Source organism: Barbus barbus (genome assembly GCF_936440315.1).
Source record: "Barbus barbus genome assembly, chromosome: 12".
Classification (NCBI taxonomy): Eukaryota; Metazoa; Chordata; class Actinopteri; order Cypriniformes; family Cyprinidae; genus Barbus; species Barbus barbus.
The window spans coordinates 11,634,744-11,651,712 of NC_136740.1; the positions used below are offsets into that span (position 1 = coordinate 11,634,744).

The 16,969-nt window shown below is 35.1% G+C and overlaps 1 protein-coding gene across 1 annotated transcript in view; it reads left to right on the forward strand.

Moving 5' to 3' along the window:
- The window catches only part of LOC306878523 (cyclic AMP-responsive element-binding protein 5-like), a gene marked incomplete at both ends in the record, with an annotated part of 58,124 nt that overhangs the window by 31,053 nt on the left and 10,102 nt on the right, over positions 1-16,969 (forward strand). The window contains 2 exons of the mRNA XM_079430965.1: positions 2,136-2,262; positions 3,875-3,985. Of these exons, the coding sequence (XP_079287091.1) occupies positions 2,136-2,262; positions 3,875-3,985 (238 nt within the window). The remainder of the gene's footprint in view (positions 1-2,135; positions 2,263-3,874; positions 3,986-16,969) is intronic.

The following is a 16,969-nucleotide window of genomic DNA, read 5'->3' on the forward strand; positions in this document are numbered from 1 at the left end:
AAATATAACATAAAGTCCAATAAAAGTAGTTTGTATACACTATTTCAAGTATTAAGAAGCTACATATGTTTTTGATAAACCTGCTATGACATCTTGACACTGCATACTTGAATATATGTAAACGCAAATGAGATTTAACAGCTGAGAGGAATATTTATAGAAAATTATTTCAGTTTGGGTCTGTTCCTCACATAAAGCTATCAGATGGCAACTTTTTATACAAACATGAGGAAATAGATATTTATAGTAATTTATTGTTTTTGTCACTTTCATTCATGTGAGTTTTATTTAGGAGTGAACTATTCCTTTAAAATATAAGCCAAATCTCGAATGGGTGTGTATATGTGTGTGTTTCAGAGATGTGAGGTTGTTAAGCATGTGATGGATTGGAGTGTTAGACACAAATGACAATATGTCAGAATGTTAAAGACCGTATGTGCTTGTGTGTGTGTGTGTGTGTGTATGCGTACACAGTAATCATGCAGTGTAAATGCTGCTATTTAGGCCGGATAAATACAGGTATTTGTTCAGGTGGGGACCCCCTCCTTTCCCTTTCAGCTGTCCGTCAGCTCTCCAATCAGACCGAAATAATGCTTGTCATCTGAGGCTAAAGGTTATTCAGACAAGCTGCGTTTCTCCACACTGTGTGGTAGTCAAAGTCTATAGGTGGTATAGTGGTGAAGTTAGTGAGTGCTATATTTGACACATTCTACCTAAATATCAGTGCGGTCAGGGGAAGTGGAGTGCTAGCAGCTTCTTGCCAACCCAGAGAGGAAGTTGTGTAGTCGGTGTGTTGAAACTACATATATTGTGTGCCACACCTGAGGCCCTGTTAAGTGCATTACCTGTATGCAAGAACGCTTTATAGATGTTGATTGTATTATGCTATTAAACTCTCTCATGTTTGCAGACTCCACTAACTATGAGAGAGATTTGTAACAAGCTGTTATGTCAAATTCATCTCGCCATCTTTTTTGTATTCATCCACACCCACGCTTTTATTGAAGAATGCAGGGTTTGATCAGACTTAAGGCAAGAGCCAGTAAACCTCCATTGAGAGCTTCCAGCAAAATGTCTCTTGCTGGGAAAGCCATTCTGCCTCTCTGTGCATGCCTGAATACTTCTAAAAGGGATAGTTCACCCCAAATTTTTTATTCTGTTATAAGGGTCAATGACATGACGCTATTGATTTAAAAAAAAAAAAAAAAAAACGACAGGCATTCATAACTACGTTTCAAGGTCAGTTTGAGTCTTAAAATATCAGATAAATAAATATCAGCCCCTCTTATGTAAAGGCGAAGTTGCTGATATTTATGAATTGATAATTCATGGTGTTTGTGAAAAAATAACAATATTCAAACGTGTATTTAAGGTGTAATGACAAAAATATAAATTTTTTTAATATAATGATTATACCAAATTTCATTTTTAGAGATGTTTTAGGATGTAAACCTTTCTTGAAAATGGCAAATGAATGCAAAGTGTAATTTTCTTAGAACTTGGCATATGTTATTTTGGTCACACTTTATTTTTCGGTCCAATTTTCGCTATTAACAAACCATTAACTACGACTTATGCCTCAATAAACTCCTAATTTGCTGCTTATTTATAGTTAGTAAGGTAGTTGTTAAGTTTAGGTATTGGGTAAGTTTAGGGATGTAGAATAAGGTCATGCAGAATATGTGCTAATAAACAGCCAATATGATAATGATAGTCGTACTAATAACTAAGCAACTAGTTTATAGTGAGAATTGGTCCCTATACTAAAGTGTATTTTTAACTAATTTTTCTAAATATTTTGCCATAGACACTTTTATATGAGATTGTCATTCTATATATTACAATATATTTATATTTTGGACATTAAATAGCTCCTAAACTTACAACATGAGGATGAGTAAATGCTAATAGATTGTCATTTTTCTATGAACTATACCTTAAGTAAGACTGAATGAGGCACTGAAAATTCTTAGGAACTATGACAAACTGAAACGAGAACTGAATACGCCGCCTGTATGGTACAATTTCCTAATAATGGCAAATGGGTTTTTCTGACGTCATTTTTCTTCTGAACTTTGATCTGATGAAACCAGTCAAATTTTTCATTTTTTTTTTCTTTTGGCTCTCTTTCTTAGGCCAGTGCCTGGTTCCCTTTCCTCGTTGTTGCACCTGAGGAACAGACAGCGACAGCCACTGCCGGCCTCCATGCCTGGCACATTGCCTGACCCAACTATGCAAGGATCGTCTGCTGTTCTGATGCCTGTGAGATCATAAATAAACCCACAAACACACACAATGCATTTACACTTCCCAGTCATGGTTTCCTGATGCCTCTGACAACCGAAATGCATTAATACGCACACAAACTCATCTTTCATAGACCATTCTCATGCTTTTCTCAGCGGTCTGCTTTAAATTAATGCCTTTTCCAGTGCTATGACCCATATCAGTGACTGCTTTATCAGGACGCCCATCAGCAGAGGTGTAATTTTCTACCAATGCTCAATCTGGTTTAATTCTATTTCAGATATGCCAATAGGAACTCGAATGCAGGCTGAGGAAGGTGTGTGTGTGTGTGTTTGAGCGAGCCACCCATATCAGAGTTCTAATGACACGACACATGTTCTCATTGTAACATAAGCCAGTCCATGTTGGCTATGGAGGTAAAAGCACAGAGTTGATTAAATTAAACTAGGACGTTTTTTTTCAATCTCGATTGACATCCCAGGAAAGGGGTGCCGGGTGGGGTGATATTTTTAAACCAAATATTCCTCCAATAATTACAGCGGACTGCTGCGCTTTCACCCTGCTATAGGTCATCAGGGGGTTGGAAAGAGGGGTCGGAGGGAGATCTTGGGTTTTAGTAACAGGACCCCCAGTCTCTCTCAATCTCACATACACACACGCATTGAAAGTACCATTTTACAGTTTGTCTCACCTTAAACCGAGTGTAAATCACCTGAACGTGCTTTGTATGAGTGCAAACATCTAAAACCTCAATTTCAGTCTACGTGCACATTTAATTGAGACTTTCTGAATTAAGACATTCTGTCTTTCTCACAGAAATGAGCTTTGGTTTAGTTTATGGTCTTGTTAATAGTCCTATTTTAAGCTTCACACTTCTGCAGTATTCAGCTTCCTCTCTTAGCTTGTCTTTGACTGCTGCTTTTCCCACAGAGTTGCGGAATATGCATAGATAAACACAAACACACACACACACACACACACACACACACGTTAGGTTTCTGTGAATTGTGGGGGCTTTCCATAGACTTCTATTACTTTTATACTGACCAAACAATATTTTCTATTCCCTAACCCTAAACCTACACATTACAGAAAATCTGTTTGCATTGTTACACGTTCAGATAAACATCATTTACTATTTTTAATATTTTTTCCCCTTGTGGAGACTGCAGGCCGGCCCCCACATGGTCAAAAATTTCAGGTTTTACTATCATTGTTGGGACATTTGGTCCCCACAATGTAGCATAAACAAGTACAGACACACACACACACACACACACAAAACCACACATACATATTTACCTACCTATCTAAATAAGACTTTCTAAGATGAACTTTTACATATAAAGCTATTTTAAATACTACAGTATGACCCTAAACCTAAAATAACTAAAAATTTTAAGTCAGCGGGGGAACAAATTATTTTAAGTTGAAACAACTTTTTGAAACATTAGGGTTAGCTTGAAGCAGTAAGAAGTAAGCTTTAACTAATTCTTGTAACATTTTTATGTAATTTTGCCGTCAAATATTTAGAACGTACACTCACATTTACACTGTAGTTATTTAAGTTGTGTCAAGCATTAATGTGTTTGATTCTGAAGTATTATGTTCACATTTGTGGGTACAGATGGAGAGGCAAATGTCTATGGGCTCCAACATGATGGGCATGCAAGGCCCCGCCCACAACAGCTCATGCTCCTCTCCTCATGTTCCATCCATGCACTCAGAGGCAAAGCTGGTGAGTCAGTCTCACACACACACACACACACACACACTTGCATATTTTCCTTCTTGCCTACCCTGTATGATTTGATTTGAGTTCATTTTTATCTTCTGTTATTGTTACAGAACTAGTCACCCGTGTAAGATACACAACACTTGCACGTATAAGCATAAAAAAGACTTTTCCCTCTCTCTCTTTCTGTCGCTCATATGCATGCGCACACATAGACACACACTCACGTCTTTCTCTTTTTTACTACAATGTATGCCAGCTTGTCTGATGTATATCTCGATGCCCTGAACATACACTTGTGCCTCTGCTGCTTGTTAGCACTAGTTCAGCATGGAGGTGATCTCATCAGAAACAAAGCAGCCAGTCAGAGCTCTCAGAGACAGAGAGAACGAGAGAAAGACGAAGAGAAAGAAACAGACTGGTGGAGAAAGCGGGAAGGAGTGTCTAGTAGTTTTCTTTTGGAATGGAAAGGAATATGTTTAGTTTTTTTACACATTTCATCAATATGTACCGATGACAAACTGATTTATAGCACTCTAGTAGCTATGAGAATGTACTAATCTTACAGCACACACAAGCTGTTAGTGGATTTGATCAGTGGATCAAAACATTGAAAATTGTGTCTTGTGACACAAAAGGAGATATTTACAAAATGTTCTGGCTGCTTTTTCCATACAGTGACAGTAATGAGCTCAAACAATGTCAAAAAGGTGCCTTTTTACTTATAAACTACAAAAAAGAAAAGAAAACTGAAATTAGTTTAAAAATCAAAAAAGAGCATACAACCATACAGTTACATAACATAAGTAATAACAAAAATAAAAATAAAAGAAACAAAGAAAGAAAAAAAAGAAAGAAGAAGAAACATTTTTAAAGAAAAAGTTGTCACACAGGGAATTCTGGGAATTTACTGTAAATTTATAGTTTTCCCCTGTAAATTATGAGATTTATTAGTTCTTTTTAACTTCCAAAAACTGAGTTTAGCAGTATTTTACTGTAAAATTACATGAAATGTCTCATTAGATTTTTTCATCAAATATAGAATTTGCCAATAACCATTTTTACAGTGCTTTACCATTAAAATAATTATCATTATTTAGTGTGCAAAACCAATGCATTCAATCAAGATGCACAAACGCAAGTGCAAACATTGCTTTGTGTTTTGAAAAGTCTAAAATAAAAAAAAATAAAAAGTTGAGAAAACTTAAAAGTTTAAGGCAATCAGCTTCAAGAGATTTTTGAGTTTTCTCAACTTGTTATTTTCAGTTTATTCAACAAAAAGTTGAGAAAACTCCAAAATTTAGCATTTTGCTATTTTGCATTTATTTACATTCAAATATTCAAATATGACTCGTCAAGGCTTTTTTTTGTCATCACTATTGAACCCTGACAGCCTCATGTATGGAAATAACATCTAGTACTTTTTTGTTCCGTGTATGAAAATCCTACAGGTTTGGAACCACATAATGATGAGTAAATGATGACAGAGTTAATATTTTTGTGAACTCTTCCAGGACCGTTACATCCGTCTGCCAGGATTTGTACAGTTACCAAAGATCCCATTTAAGTATGTGGCTGCTCACACATTTTAGCTGAGCTTCATAGCGGTGGCAAGAGGATCAGGAAGACAGATTTGGTAATTAGATTAAAATCCACTAATTATACCATGTAATAATCCGGTATTTGTGGATTTGGAATTGGACTCAGGAGGGAGTTAATTATTTTGCTCTGAGAAAAAGGGGAGCGCAGACATTTCGAGAAAGGAGGAGACTGAAAAACAATACAAGATAAAAGACAGAAGGAGACAGAGAGAGTGTCTGCACGTCAAAGCATGAGTGATGATTCTGATGGTGGAAAGAGCGTTCAAAGAGCACTCAACTCTCTTTCCTTCTCTCCGTCCCGCTGGAGATTGATCACCATGTGTATTTTTTAATCCTTTCGTTTGTTGCTATGGTAACGTGCAGGGGGAGCATAATATTACTTTAATGTGCAGTCTTATCTGTCCTCTGGCTGGACTCCAGGCACATCCCCCCTCTCTGCCTCGCTCTCGGCCCTGATTGTAATTGAATTATAAATTCCTCTTTTTTTTTTCTTTTGCTCTGACACATGAAACCTTTTGTTTTAAGCTTTCAAGAGTCACTAAAACGATCTTATAGGAATAATTAAACAAAGGTCACCACGCCTTTGGATGCCGGATAATTCAATTATCTGTAAGAATGCAAATATATATATATAAAAAAACAAAATGCAGTTCACATGTACTTTAAATTAAATCCTAAAGTGATGAAAGGAAAGCTGCCAACATCTAGTGCTCCAACAGTCACTCCACAAAAAAACGGAGATTTCAAAATTAAGATTGTTATTGTAAAATAATATTAATTATAAAACAATAATTATTAATTATATTATTATAGTACTAAAAACTTAAGGAAAAAAAAGAGTTACTATAACTATATATATATAGTATATAACTATAGTTATAATTTTATGTATACTGTACAGTGTAATATAATCAGACCATTATATATTTTTGTTATTATTTTTAATTACATTTTTTAAATTTAGCTAAATTTTACAAAATGACACACAGACACACAAAAAAACGATTTCCCTGCTTGGTAATAAAAATGAAGAAGAAAAAAAGATGTATTCTCTGAAAACAAGATTTTTTTATATTTTACTATATAACAACGCCAATTTTTTTTTTCAGTGCATGATTTTTCACCTTTTTTTTTTTGTTGTAAAAACTATGGCGTCCGTGCTATCAGGTGACCTGTTCTGGGGTGATCGGAGCCATGTGTCCCCCACACTGCCCGGCCCGGCCCAGCACAACTCGAGTGTGGAGCTCCAGCCCTAATCTCATTATACAGAGATGTTGACTTATTCCAAATGGGAAATATCTCCCCCAACTGTAACCTCACACCCAACCCTCAGCCACAAGAGAGAGAGGGTCGAACTAGAGAACATGAAGAAAGTGAGAGACAGAGGAAAGTGGAAGTCTGTGTATGTGAGAAAGACAGAGAGAGAGTGTGTGAGGCGATAGTATGTTGGACGGAGGATCAGTGTGCACGTGTGTGTGTGTGTCTGTGCTCTTTGGCCGATGAAGCCAGATTGATTTTGTGGTGGGCCAGGGGGTCTCCGGTAAAAAAAAACCCCTGCTAAAAGTGCTTTTGTTCCCACGGGACCGTAGTCAGATCATCACACACACACACACACACACACACACACACAGAGTGCCGTGCTGTCTTCATACTCTGTGGTTAAGGTGTCATTTATCTCAGGCCAGATGTGGATGAGCAGGCTCTTGTGTTTGTGGCTGTTTTGCTCTTGGGCCGAGCAGCAGAATATTTATTATTAATGAAGTCACTGATTATACGTTTCAGATATCCAGTTGTTCGATGTGCTAGGCAGATGTAGTTGCTCTGTTGTTGGAGTGGGAGTGAAATACAGTATAATTATCTCTCCATTTACTCTTATGATATATTTTCATAGATGTATACTCAACAACAAGCTAGCCAAACAGCACATGTGCTCCGTACCCGGTCATTTAGTTTTTCCTCCACATGCTGTGTTTTGATACATCTAAGTTCTGGTGTCTGTGCAAAAGGAAGCACAAACGCTCTTATCAGAGAGAGGAAAAGGCCTGTGTATGTGCCAGCTGAACCCTGTCAAACTCAGTGCGGATCCACTTTCAGTTCCACCACTGTTTTGGCATGTGCAGGCTTTCGAGAGAAAGGTCCCTATGAGTTTTTTGGCAGTTATGCACTGTATACAGTTTACAGCTTCCTTTGAAACATTAGCATGTAAATATTTGCTTAGAGCTGTAAACTAATGTAATAAAGGGAAATGTGAGACAGAAAACGAGAATATATTTTCTTATTCAGTGTTTTTGTCTTGATTTTGAGAAAAAATACAATACATAACTGTAAATAAGTGGATATTCGATTGTAAATAACAGGTTTGACAAAGCCGCTTAATTCTAATGAAGACAAGTTTTGAAATGTACTGTAATATTTACATGTGAAAAAATACGGGACTCGATTGAAATGTGAAAAATGACTAGGATAGAGGCAAAAATCGAGTTTAACTTGTAGATAACTTTATCCAATTTTTTTTTTGCCTAATGTGTTGGAAGTGTGACTTTTATTTATTGTGATTCATTTGCAAATTATTTATTTTTATTTTAGTAAAGATATTGTAAAATAAGTAAATTTATATTTTATTTCAGTAATTGTTATGCATGTGTTTTTACTATATTTTGTCATTCTTTCTTTCTACTTTTCATTAACAAGTAGAAAGACAAACAAACAAGCCAGGAATGTGCGTTAAGAATGCATATAGAGTTCATTTTTATTGCATATTTAAAAGTAAATGAACCTGATAAGCAAATTAAAACATAAAAATGAAAGCATTGAATATAAATGTATTTTGTCAGATTTTTTCCTACTTAAGTATAAATTGCACCAAATGTATTATTTCATTAAAAAAAAGAAAAAAGAAAAAAAAAAGCCATTCTGTGCATGGAAAGAAATTAAAAAAGAAAAAAGAAAGAAATGAAAGCGATTTAACTAAAAATACAAAATAACCTAATTATGCAAAGAATCATTAAAATGCATTTTTTTGAGTTTATGAGTTTAATATTTGCAAGGGTATTTCCTTATAGCTGCTCCAGACAAGTTCTCCTGACCAGGAACTGAAAATCTACGACTTCTGCTTGGAATGTTAGTCTCGCTATTCATGCCAGTGACAGTTAAAAACAATCTGTGGTTCTTTGTTTTATCATGGGGTAATTATCCTTTGTTTACATTGTTACTAAGGATGATAAATTTGTCACTAAGCGTCAGACTAGGTGGTGAGCTTTTATGAGGTAAACAATACTATATGTTCCTGCTCTGTTTCTCCGGGGCCCTTGTGCTGGCACACGTCGCTCAGATGACATAATCCTTGGCATGCTCTAAATGCACTCGTTTTTTTACTTGAGCAGTGGGAAAAAAAGGAACCTTTCTTAAAGAAAAATTTCAACGAGGGATACAGCTATCAAAGTGATGTAAAGTTTTTATGTGAGCCCTGGAGATTCAGGCTTATGTAATCGCACCCTCATTCATCCACAGAGGATCGTAACTGATCGCAAAAGTATTCAGATTCAGGCATACTTGAAGCAAAAAGTTACATTTTGTTAAATTTATTTAAACAAAATATTTTATAATTGTTCTGGGTTACACTATTTTATAAAAATATTTTGTGGTATTGCTTATAATTATACTATAATTGTATTATTTCTATTGTAATTAGGATCAATGACATGTTGCTTTTTTATCTGAATCTATTCATTTATTCAAAAAATACATTAAAAATATGATTAATTCATACATGCAATGACTTGAATACACCTCTGATGCGATGAGTTTGTGTATAATTGCGGAATTAAAATTTATTTTGATATTTTTTGAGAACATAGTCATAAATGTTAGTGATACAACTGTCCTGATATGATAATGAAAATAAATCCTTAAAAGAAAAATAGTTTGGTATAATATTTTATTAGAAAAAAGTGGTCTTTTTTGTTTTTGTTTTTCAAAACTAATTGATAATTAATAATTTTATGCTTGATTACTTAGTTAAACCATGTCTTTTTGAAATCATTGAATTAAAACTTTACAAAGTACAAAGAGTGCATTTCTAAGAACTTGGCAGATGTGTTTTCAAGTATTTTTACATGAAAATACTTCAGACTTTCTACTTTAAATTTTTACATTTAATTTGATGTTACTTGCCATTCCTTTGTAAGTTTTTGTGAGCTTTATTAGTAATTTTTGAGTGAAAATAATTTCATTTTTTTCAGCAAATACGTATGTATTATGTCTGTACGGAAACTGTAATGTACAGTCATACCTTGTGCTGTAAATGTGGGATATACAATTATGTAACTTAATTTTAAATCTCATGCGTAATTTCAGACTAATTTCAATGACTCAGAGTTTCTGCTTTATTGAATTATGTAATTTCACAGTCGCCATCAGTGGAAGGTATAGCCCTTTACTGAAGAGACACCTGCAGCTGGTGCACAGGTAGTGTGTGAAGCTCTGTTTGCCCAACGACAATCTAAATCCATGTTTTGTAAGCAACATCTGTATGAATGGTGGCGTTGTTGGGGGGTGATGTCATAGGAGAGGGGTGATGAGCTAACGCACAGCTGAATGCAACCCGACCATTACATATGTTAACATACAGAGAAAGAGGGAGGGAGAGACTAAATCCTTTGTTTAACCATTTAAAATGAGTTTAACACTCATCAGAATGGCTGCATATCATATAGGCTATGTCTAAAATCACAATTTACATAATTCTTTTTTAATTAATTTTACTCTTGCTTTAATGCACCTAAATCACAATTGCTAAATCTAAGTTAGTTTCAAAATAGAGAGGCAGAACTACGTTTAGCTTCATTGTGCTTGCAGTCTTTCCTTGTGAATGCAACAAAAGGATTATGTCGTTCAACCAGTGCATTTACAATGCACAGTTGTGGTTTTCATTGAGTGGATGGGGGATGGAGAACTTCTAGAGTGCATGTGTTGTTATAGCTGTATGAGCGTACAGTCTTTTGGGTAACGGTTCAGAGGCTGCCAGTGGGTCCACATATAGAGTTTAGCTGGGTAAACTGGTCACAAGTTATAAAATGATCACCAAAAAACACAATTTAAAGCCCTGTTTAAATGAAGGAAACCATAGAGTTCCCTGCTTTGGCTGACAGAAGCATCATGTGTAGTGTTTCCAGTCGTCACAACTTGTATAGAATTGTCCTGTATTGAAGAAAGCAGAATTATGTTCAGAACTACATCCATAAAGGCATGGAGTCCTGTGTTTTAGCATTTTAGCATTAACAGCTAAGAGCGCTAAGAGAGTGTTTATTGCATTTGAATCAGCTTTGTTTGTAAGTGACAAAAAAATGACACCTTAGTGAAATATGAACACATTTTGTGGGGGTCTATCAATGGTTGCTTGTATTACATAGACCCTATACTTGATAGCAAGGAAAAGATGAAGGCAGCTCAGCTAGCTGCTAGCATACTCTATGTAGTATTCCCTTCTGAAAAAGAAGCCTACATATTACAGAAATAATATTTTTTTGGAGAATATACTTAAGTGTTAAATGAATGTAATGTTCTTGGACAATTATAATACACATGAAAGTGTATTATAATTTAAATGTATATTAAATATAATTATAGCTGAACATAAGTGTGTTTTGTTTCACCAGCTTAAGTAGAACTTAAGTATATCTTTATATATAATTTCATAATTACACTGAAAAAAAAACCATTATGGTAAAAAACTGGCAGCTGTGGTTGCGAGAGTTTTACCGTAAAAAATACGGTAGCAATATTTTAGGTTTACGGATTTACATTTAAAAACGTATTTCATTAATTCACACAAACACTAAACACCATCATGGTAACACACATGAAGCTGAAATAATGCAATGAAAATGTATTTAACAACATTAGATGTATAATACAACCCTAATGTTCACAACTGATAAGAAAAAACTAAGAAGAAACTGTTATTTCAATGAAAAAACATCAAATGTAACGCATGGAATTCTGGGAATGTTTTTCACTGTAAATTATACTTTTTTTTCCACTTCCAAAAGCTGTATATTACCGTAAAATTACATGTAATATCGAATATAGTTTTTCAAAATATATTGTAGGGGAATTTACCGTTAACCAACTAATAGGTTTATTTTTATTTTTATATACTTTTAAAGATTGTAAGTACACCACAAGTGCACATTCAATACATTTAAGCACACTTCTTTTTTTAAAAGGGTGTAGTTCAACAGTGCGGTCAGTTGCCACCACAGCAGCTATTTATGTTTATTTTGTAATTAATTTGATATTTCCTTAACTATGCATTAACAGTATAGGCACACATGAAAACTTCTCCTTTTCCTGTATCTGCACTTCAAATAAGATTTGCTAAAACTAAGTTCCTCATCAAACAACCAAAGCTTTATTCAGAGAGCTGAAGCTGATACCTTTATTTGTCTAAATGCAACACATGCTAATACATTTCAATGCTAAAGACATTAACCTACTTGTCTTTTCCTATTTGAAGTTAAGGACCCTTGGTACTCGCAGAACAACACCATGAGTGCAATCAGCTCTGTTTTTACAACTGTTTGACCCTGAAATATTTCAAATGGTGTTTGTTGAATGCACTGTGTAAGTAATACAGGTTGATTGGGAAGGCTGGAGCCTCTTTCATTTCATGCTGTGCTGTATTTACATGGTAAAGTGATGGATGTCTGTGTCGGCAGTTGCACTCGCGTTGATTAGCTCGTCTGCGGATCTGATTGTGTCTGCTTTTGTTAGAGGATCCTGATTGGGTTCTGCAGCTATTACCCAACCTGCCATTCAGGGGCGGCTTTAAGGTAGTGATTTCCTTGCTCAGCTCCTGCTTCAGAGGAGATTTCTGGAGCTGAGCTGCTTTAAGTTGTGTGAATTCAGTATTTAAAGAGCTTGTGTCATTAAAAACAGCATAGCTATACTAAAAATGGGTGTAGCATATAGAAATTGTTAGAAAATGTATGAATTTATCAAAAAAATATTCTTTGGATATTTATCAGTTCTTGCTTTCCCTGGGAACTATGACATTGGCGTTGCTCTACTGTTTGAGCTACAGAAAGGAAATTTTATGAAAAATGACACAGAAATGGCAAGTAAAACATTAAATTAAACATGGATTTTTGAAGTAGAAAATGAAAATACTCAAATATTATTTTCTTGTAAAATATACTTCAGTAATCGTTTATTTAAAGTATTGCTGTCAAACAATTAATCGCGATTAATCACATCCAAAAAAAAACATTTTTGTTTACATAATATATGTGTGGTTACTGTGTATATTTATTATGTGTATATATAAATACACACACATGCATGTATATATTTAACAAAAATATGTTAAGTTTATATATTAAATATATTTATATATGATATAATTTATATGAATATAAATACTGTATATACAAGTAAATAAATGTAAATATTTTCAAAATATATGCTGTATGTGTGTCTCTTTATATATACATAATAAATATACACTACGCACACACACATATGAAACTTTTGGATTAATCGCGATTAATTGTTTGACAGCACTAATATAAAGCTTCATTTTTTACAGTGTATGACTTTAAAATGTACATATCTTCTTCTTAATAAACATACTTTTTTACAATAAGGGGTCATTTTTGACAATAGTTAATGCTTTAGAGATCATGAACAACATTTTTCTAAGCATTATTAATGTAAGTTAATAATCATTTAGAAACATACTGTTGTTCTTTGCTGATTCATGTCCATTTGTAAGGCATTAATTTACAATGAACTCGAAATGTTAAAAATGTGTTTATTGACGATATCCAGATTAATTAAATCAGTATTATTCCCTGTAAGTTCATGATCCAATGCATAAATTACTATTAATAAATTTAATCTTATTCTAAAAAGTTAATAAAAGTTTTCATTGTTTTTCATTAAAACATTATTTCTAATTAAATAATTAAACATTATCAAACGTGTTCTTTTCATCATATCCCACTTTTCCTCAATCCAATGAATTCCCAGTAGATGAAATCGTCCCACCCTAAAATTGTTTCCAGCGCAATATTCTGCTTCACTCTGAAATGTCACATTTTAGAACTTAAATTCATTTTTGTGCTATTTTTTTTAACCCTTTAAACGATTACAACATCCTGAAGTCTGAAGAATGAATGTCCTTTTTTTTGCCACATGTGTCTGCTTGTAGTTTTTTGCCTTCCCACTGTCATTCGTCCCATTAACTGCATCATATATAAAATTCCTGCTCTGTGACAAAATGCAATGTAAAGCCAAATTAAATTGGTTCCAAATGCTTAGCCTGGCAAAGTTGACACAGACCCACAGTTGTGCCAAACAGCACAGTCTGACGGCAGAGCTCCCACCAAACGGATCGCCTCTCCCGGCTCAGAAACCCTCCCATAAGAAATCAGTTAAGTGGTCCCCAGCTCGCAGCTGCTGGCAGGGTCTTGCTTCAGGGGGCGAGAGGGGAGTGGGGGTGGGGGTTGTTAAAAATGAGCTAATGAGCGGTATGGTGTAGGAATGGGGCATGCGCAGCGAGGCACAGCAGGGCCTAGACGTGGAGAGACTAGGGCAAGACCCTTATTGAGTCTGGCATCAGTATTCAGGGGGAACTGGGAGAAATAGATGGGCGTCCCGTACCTTGGAGTCCTCAAGAGTGCAGGAACCAGTGCCAGGAAAATTACAGCTCAGATTTATGCAATGAGGGAGAGTGAACATAAAGCACAGTACAGACCCAGAGGGCTCAAGGACTCAAGAGTTAGTGGCTGAGACGTTCAATCTATGGGACTCTAGTGCAGGATACATTATACCTCTGATTTCAAACCTCCTCTGTGGTGGGAAACGACTGTAAAATAGTACAGCCATGACTCGTACGGATAGTATAAAAGCATAAAGTTACATTTTGCTATTAGATGTTGTTTTATTATACTTAATGGGAATGTCAATTTAACACATTACATTTTTTTTTAAATATATATATTTATATATATTATAAATAATGTGTGAATTTTATTAATAATTAATTTGATTAAAATATGTTGAACTATAAACACTATTTCCCTGCTTTAACACATGAGTCAGATTTGGTGAACTGTTACTCCACAACTCTACACACAAATCCTTACATTTCTCAGTGCTTACACCATGTGGTCATTTAGACAGCACTAGCATTCAATATTGTTCACTCAAGTCTGCACAGTTTGAGCTGAATTAGCAGCTTCCATTAAGTGGAAACACTAGGAGTTAAAATTTATCACACACCAATCAGAACCTTCGATGGATAAAGGGATAAAGTCAGCTTACAGTTTTTTTCAGTGGCTTTGGTGCATTTCTCAGATCAGAAATGAAATTCTCAACACTACTTGTTCAACCTCCACATCATCAAGTCACTTGTGCACATCATAAAAAGTTTCTCATTCTTTTGAACAAGTTGCGATTGCTTTGGTACATTCATGCAATTGATTATGTAATTTGTCTGTGGTTTCCTACATTATCAGTTACAATTGTCATGTTGCTCAAGATGTATTATATAGTTCTCTGTGCAATAGTCTTACCCCTCAAAACCTCAAGTCATTAGTTCTTAGTATAAGTCATTACAGTAAATGCAAAATGGTTGATCTAGTTGTCATAAACTTTCAAGCATATTTTCTGCACATTTCTATTAGATTTTTATAAATTTGCCATAAATTGTAATTGTTCTCATTTTTATTTTCGCCTTTGTGCACATATTTATTTTTCTTTTCTATTTCACAATGACGTTGTAATGTGTGTTTTTTATATATATATATATATATATATATATATATATATATATATATATATATATATATATTACGTTTTTTGGTCAGACCACTAGTAAAAGTGTAACTGTGAATTCTTTTTCAATCAATATCCCACATACAGTAATTTGTACATTTGTACTTTTGAAATGGATATATAGCATACATAAGAAGTGCAGCCGTCTGCATTACAGTAACTGTCATCCAAACTGTTGCCATAGTTTACATCAGGTAATACTAACAGAGTGCAGTGTTCTATTGACAACATTACCAGGTATCTCGTTTGTGAACAATGACACAAGGACATCAGGCATGCGAGAGGATTTTACCCCGCTGCCTGGCCAGGGTCAATATAGCCCATGATGTTGAAGAGGTTCTTTGGCCTGTCCCAGACCAAAGATGGGATACTGGGGCAGAATAATTAGGTGGCCAAGCACCGAAGGTGCGTAGGCACCTAGTGTAATCGTTACCGTTCTTATTCTTCTTCTTCCGTTTATTCCGCCGAAAGTCAGTGGCAGCCCATAGAACCGATTGCGGGAAAGTTGCAAAATTTGGCACACTGATAGATGATACTATCAATAGTAACCACACCAAATTTGGAGTCTCTAACTCAAACTCTTTAGCGCCACCACTTGTCCAAAAATTAAATTTTGAAATGCTAATAACTTTTGAACCGTAAGCCGAGTCGAATCAAGTCCAAAATTCAAAAATCGTAAGGTTTAGTTTTTCAGCTATCTTCAGTTAAATCTACTTTGTCGAACTCGTCCTAGACGGTTCGTCCGATTCTCACCAAAATTGGCTCAGATCATCAACATACCATGGTGGCAAAAAATTATGGAGTTCAAGTTGATTCGCTTAGCAGTTCTCGAATGTGATGTGCGAACGAATTTGCCGAAAAGCATGCAAATGGATCTGAGGCTATATCTCCGCAAGGGTTTGACGGATTGACACGAAACTTGGTGTGACCTGAGGCGACCTGTAGTTTTGTAGTTAAATGCTATATTTTACGAACGCATTAACGTATCTTTACGAAACTTGGTATGGGTAATCAGCACGATGCCCTGAAGGAGCCTGAGAAGTTTCGAAGCAGCGCCACCTAGTGGTAAAATCGCAGAGTCCATCGATACCAAACTTGCCAGGTTTAGCATTATGGTTTGTGCTACATTGCATTTTAGCGCTTAAAAAATTTTTGCCAATATCTTAGAAACCGTTACTCAGATCGACACGAAACAACCGTGGGAAGTTCGAAAACATAGCATCCCGGCTATACGCTAATGCCCAATTGTCAAAATTTTGATAGTAAGGGGCACAAAAATGCAAACAAAGTCAAGAGTCTGTCATTTTTCATCTACTTGCACACAAATATGTCTATAACTCCGAAACAAAATGAGATATTTTCACCAAATTTGACACACATATGTATGGGCACACTCTAAGGACACACAAACAATTGGTGGGATTGTGCCTCTTGGTGGCGCTATAATTGAACAAAACATGAAATTGCCATTGACTATAATGGGGTATTATGATTAAAAATGCTATATTTTACGAATGCATTGGTGTACCATTATGAAACTTTATAT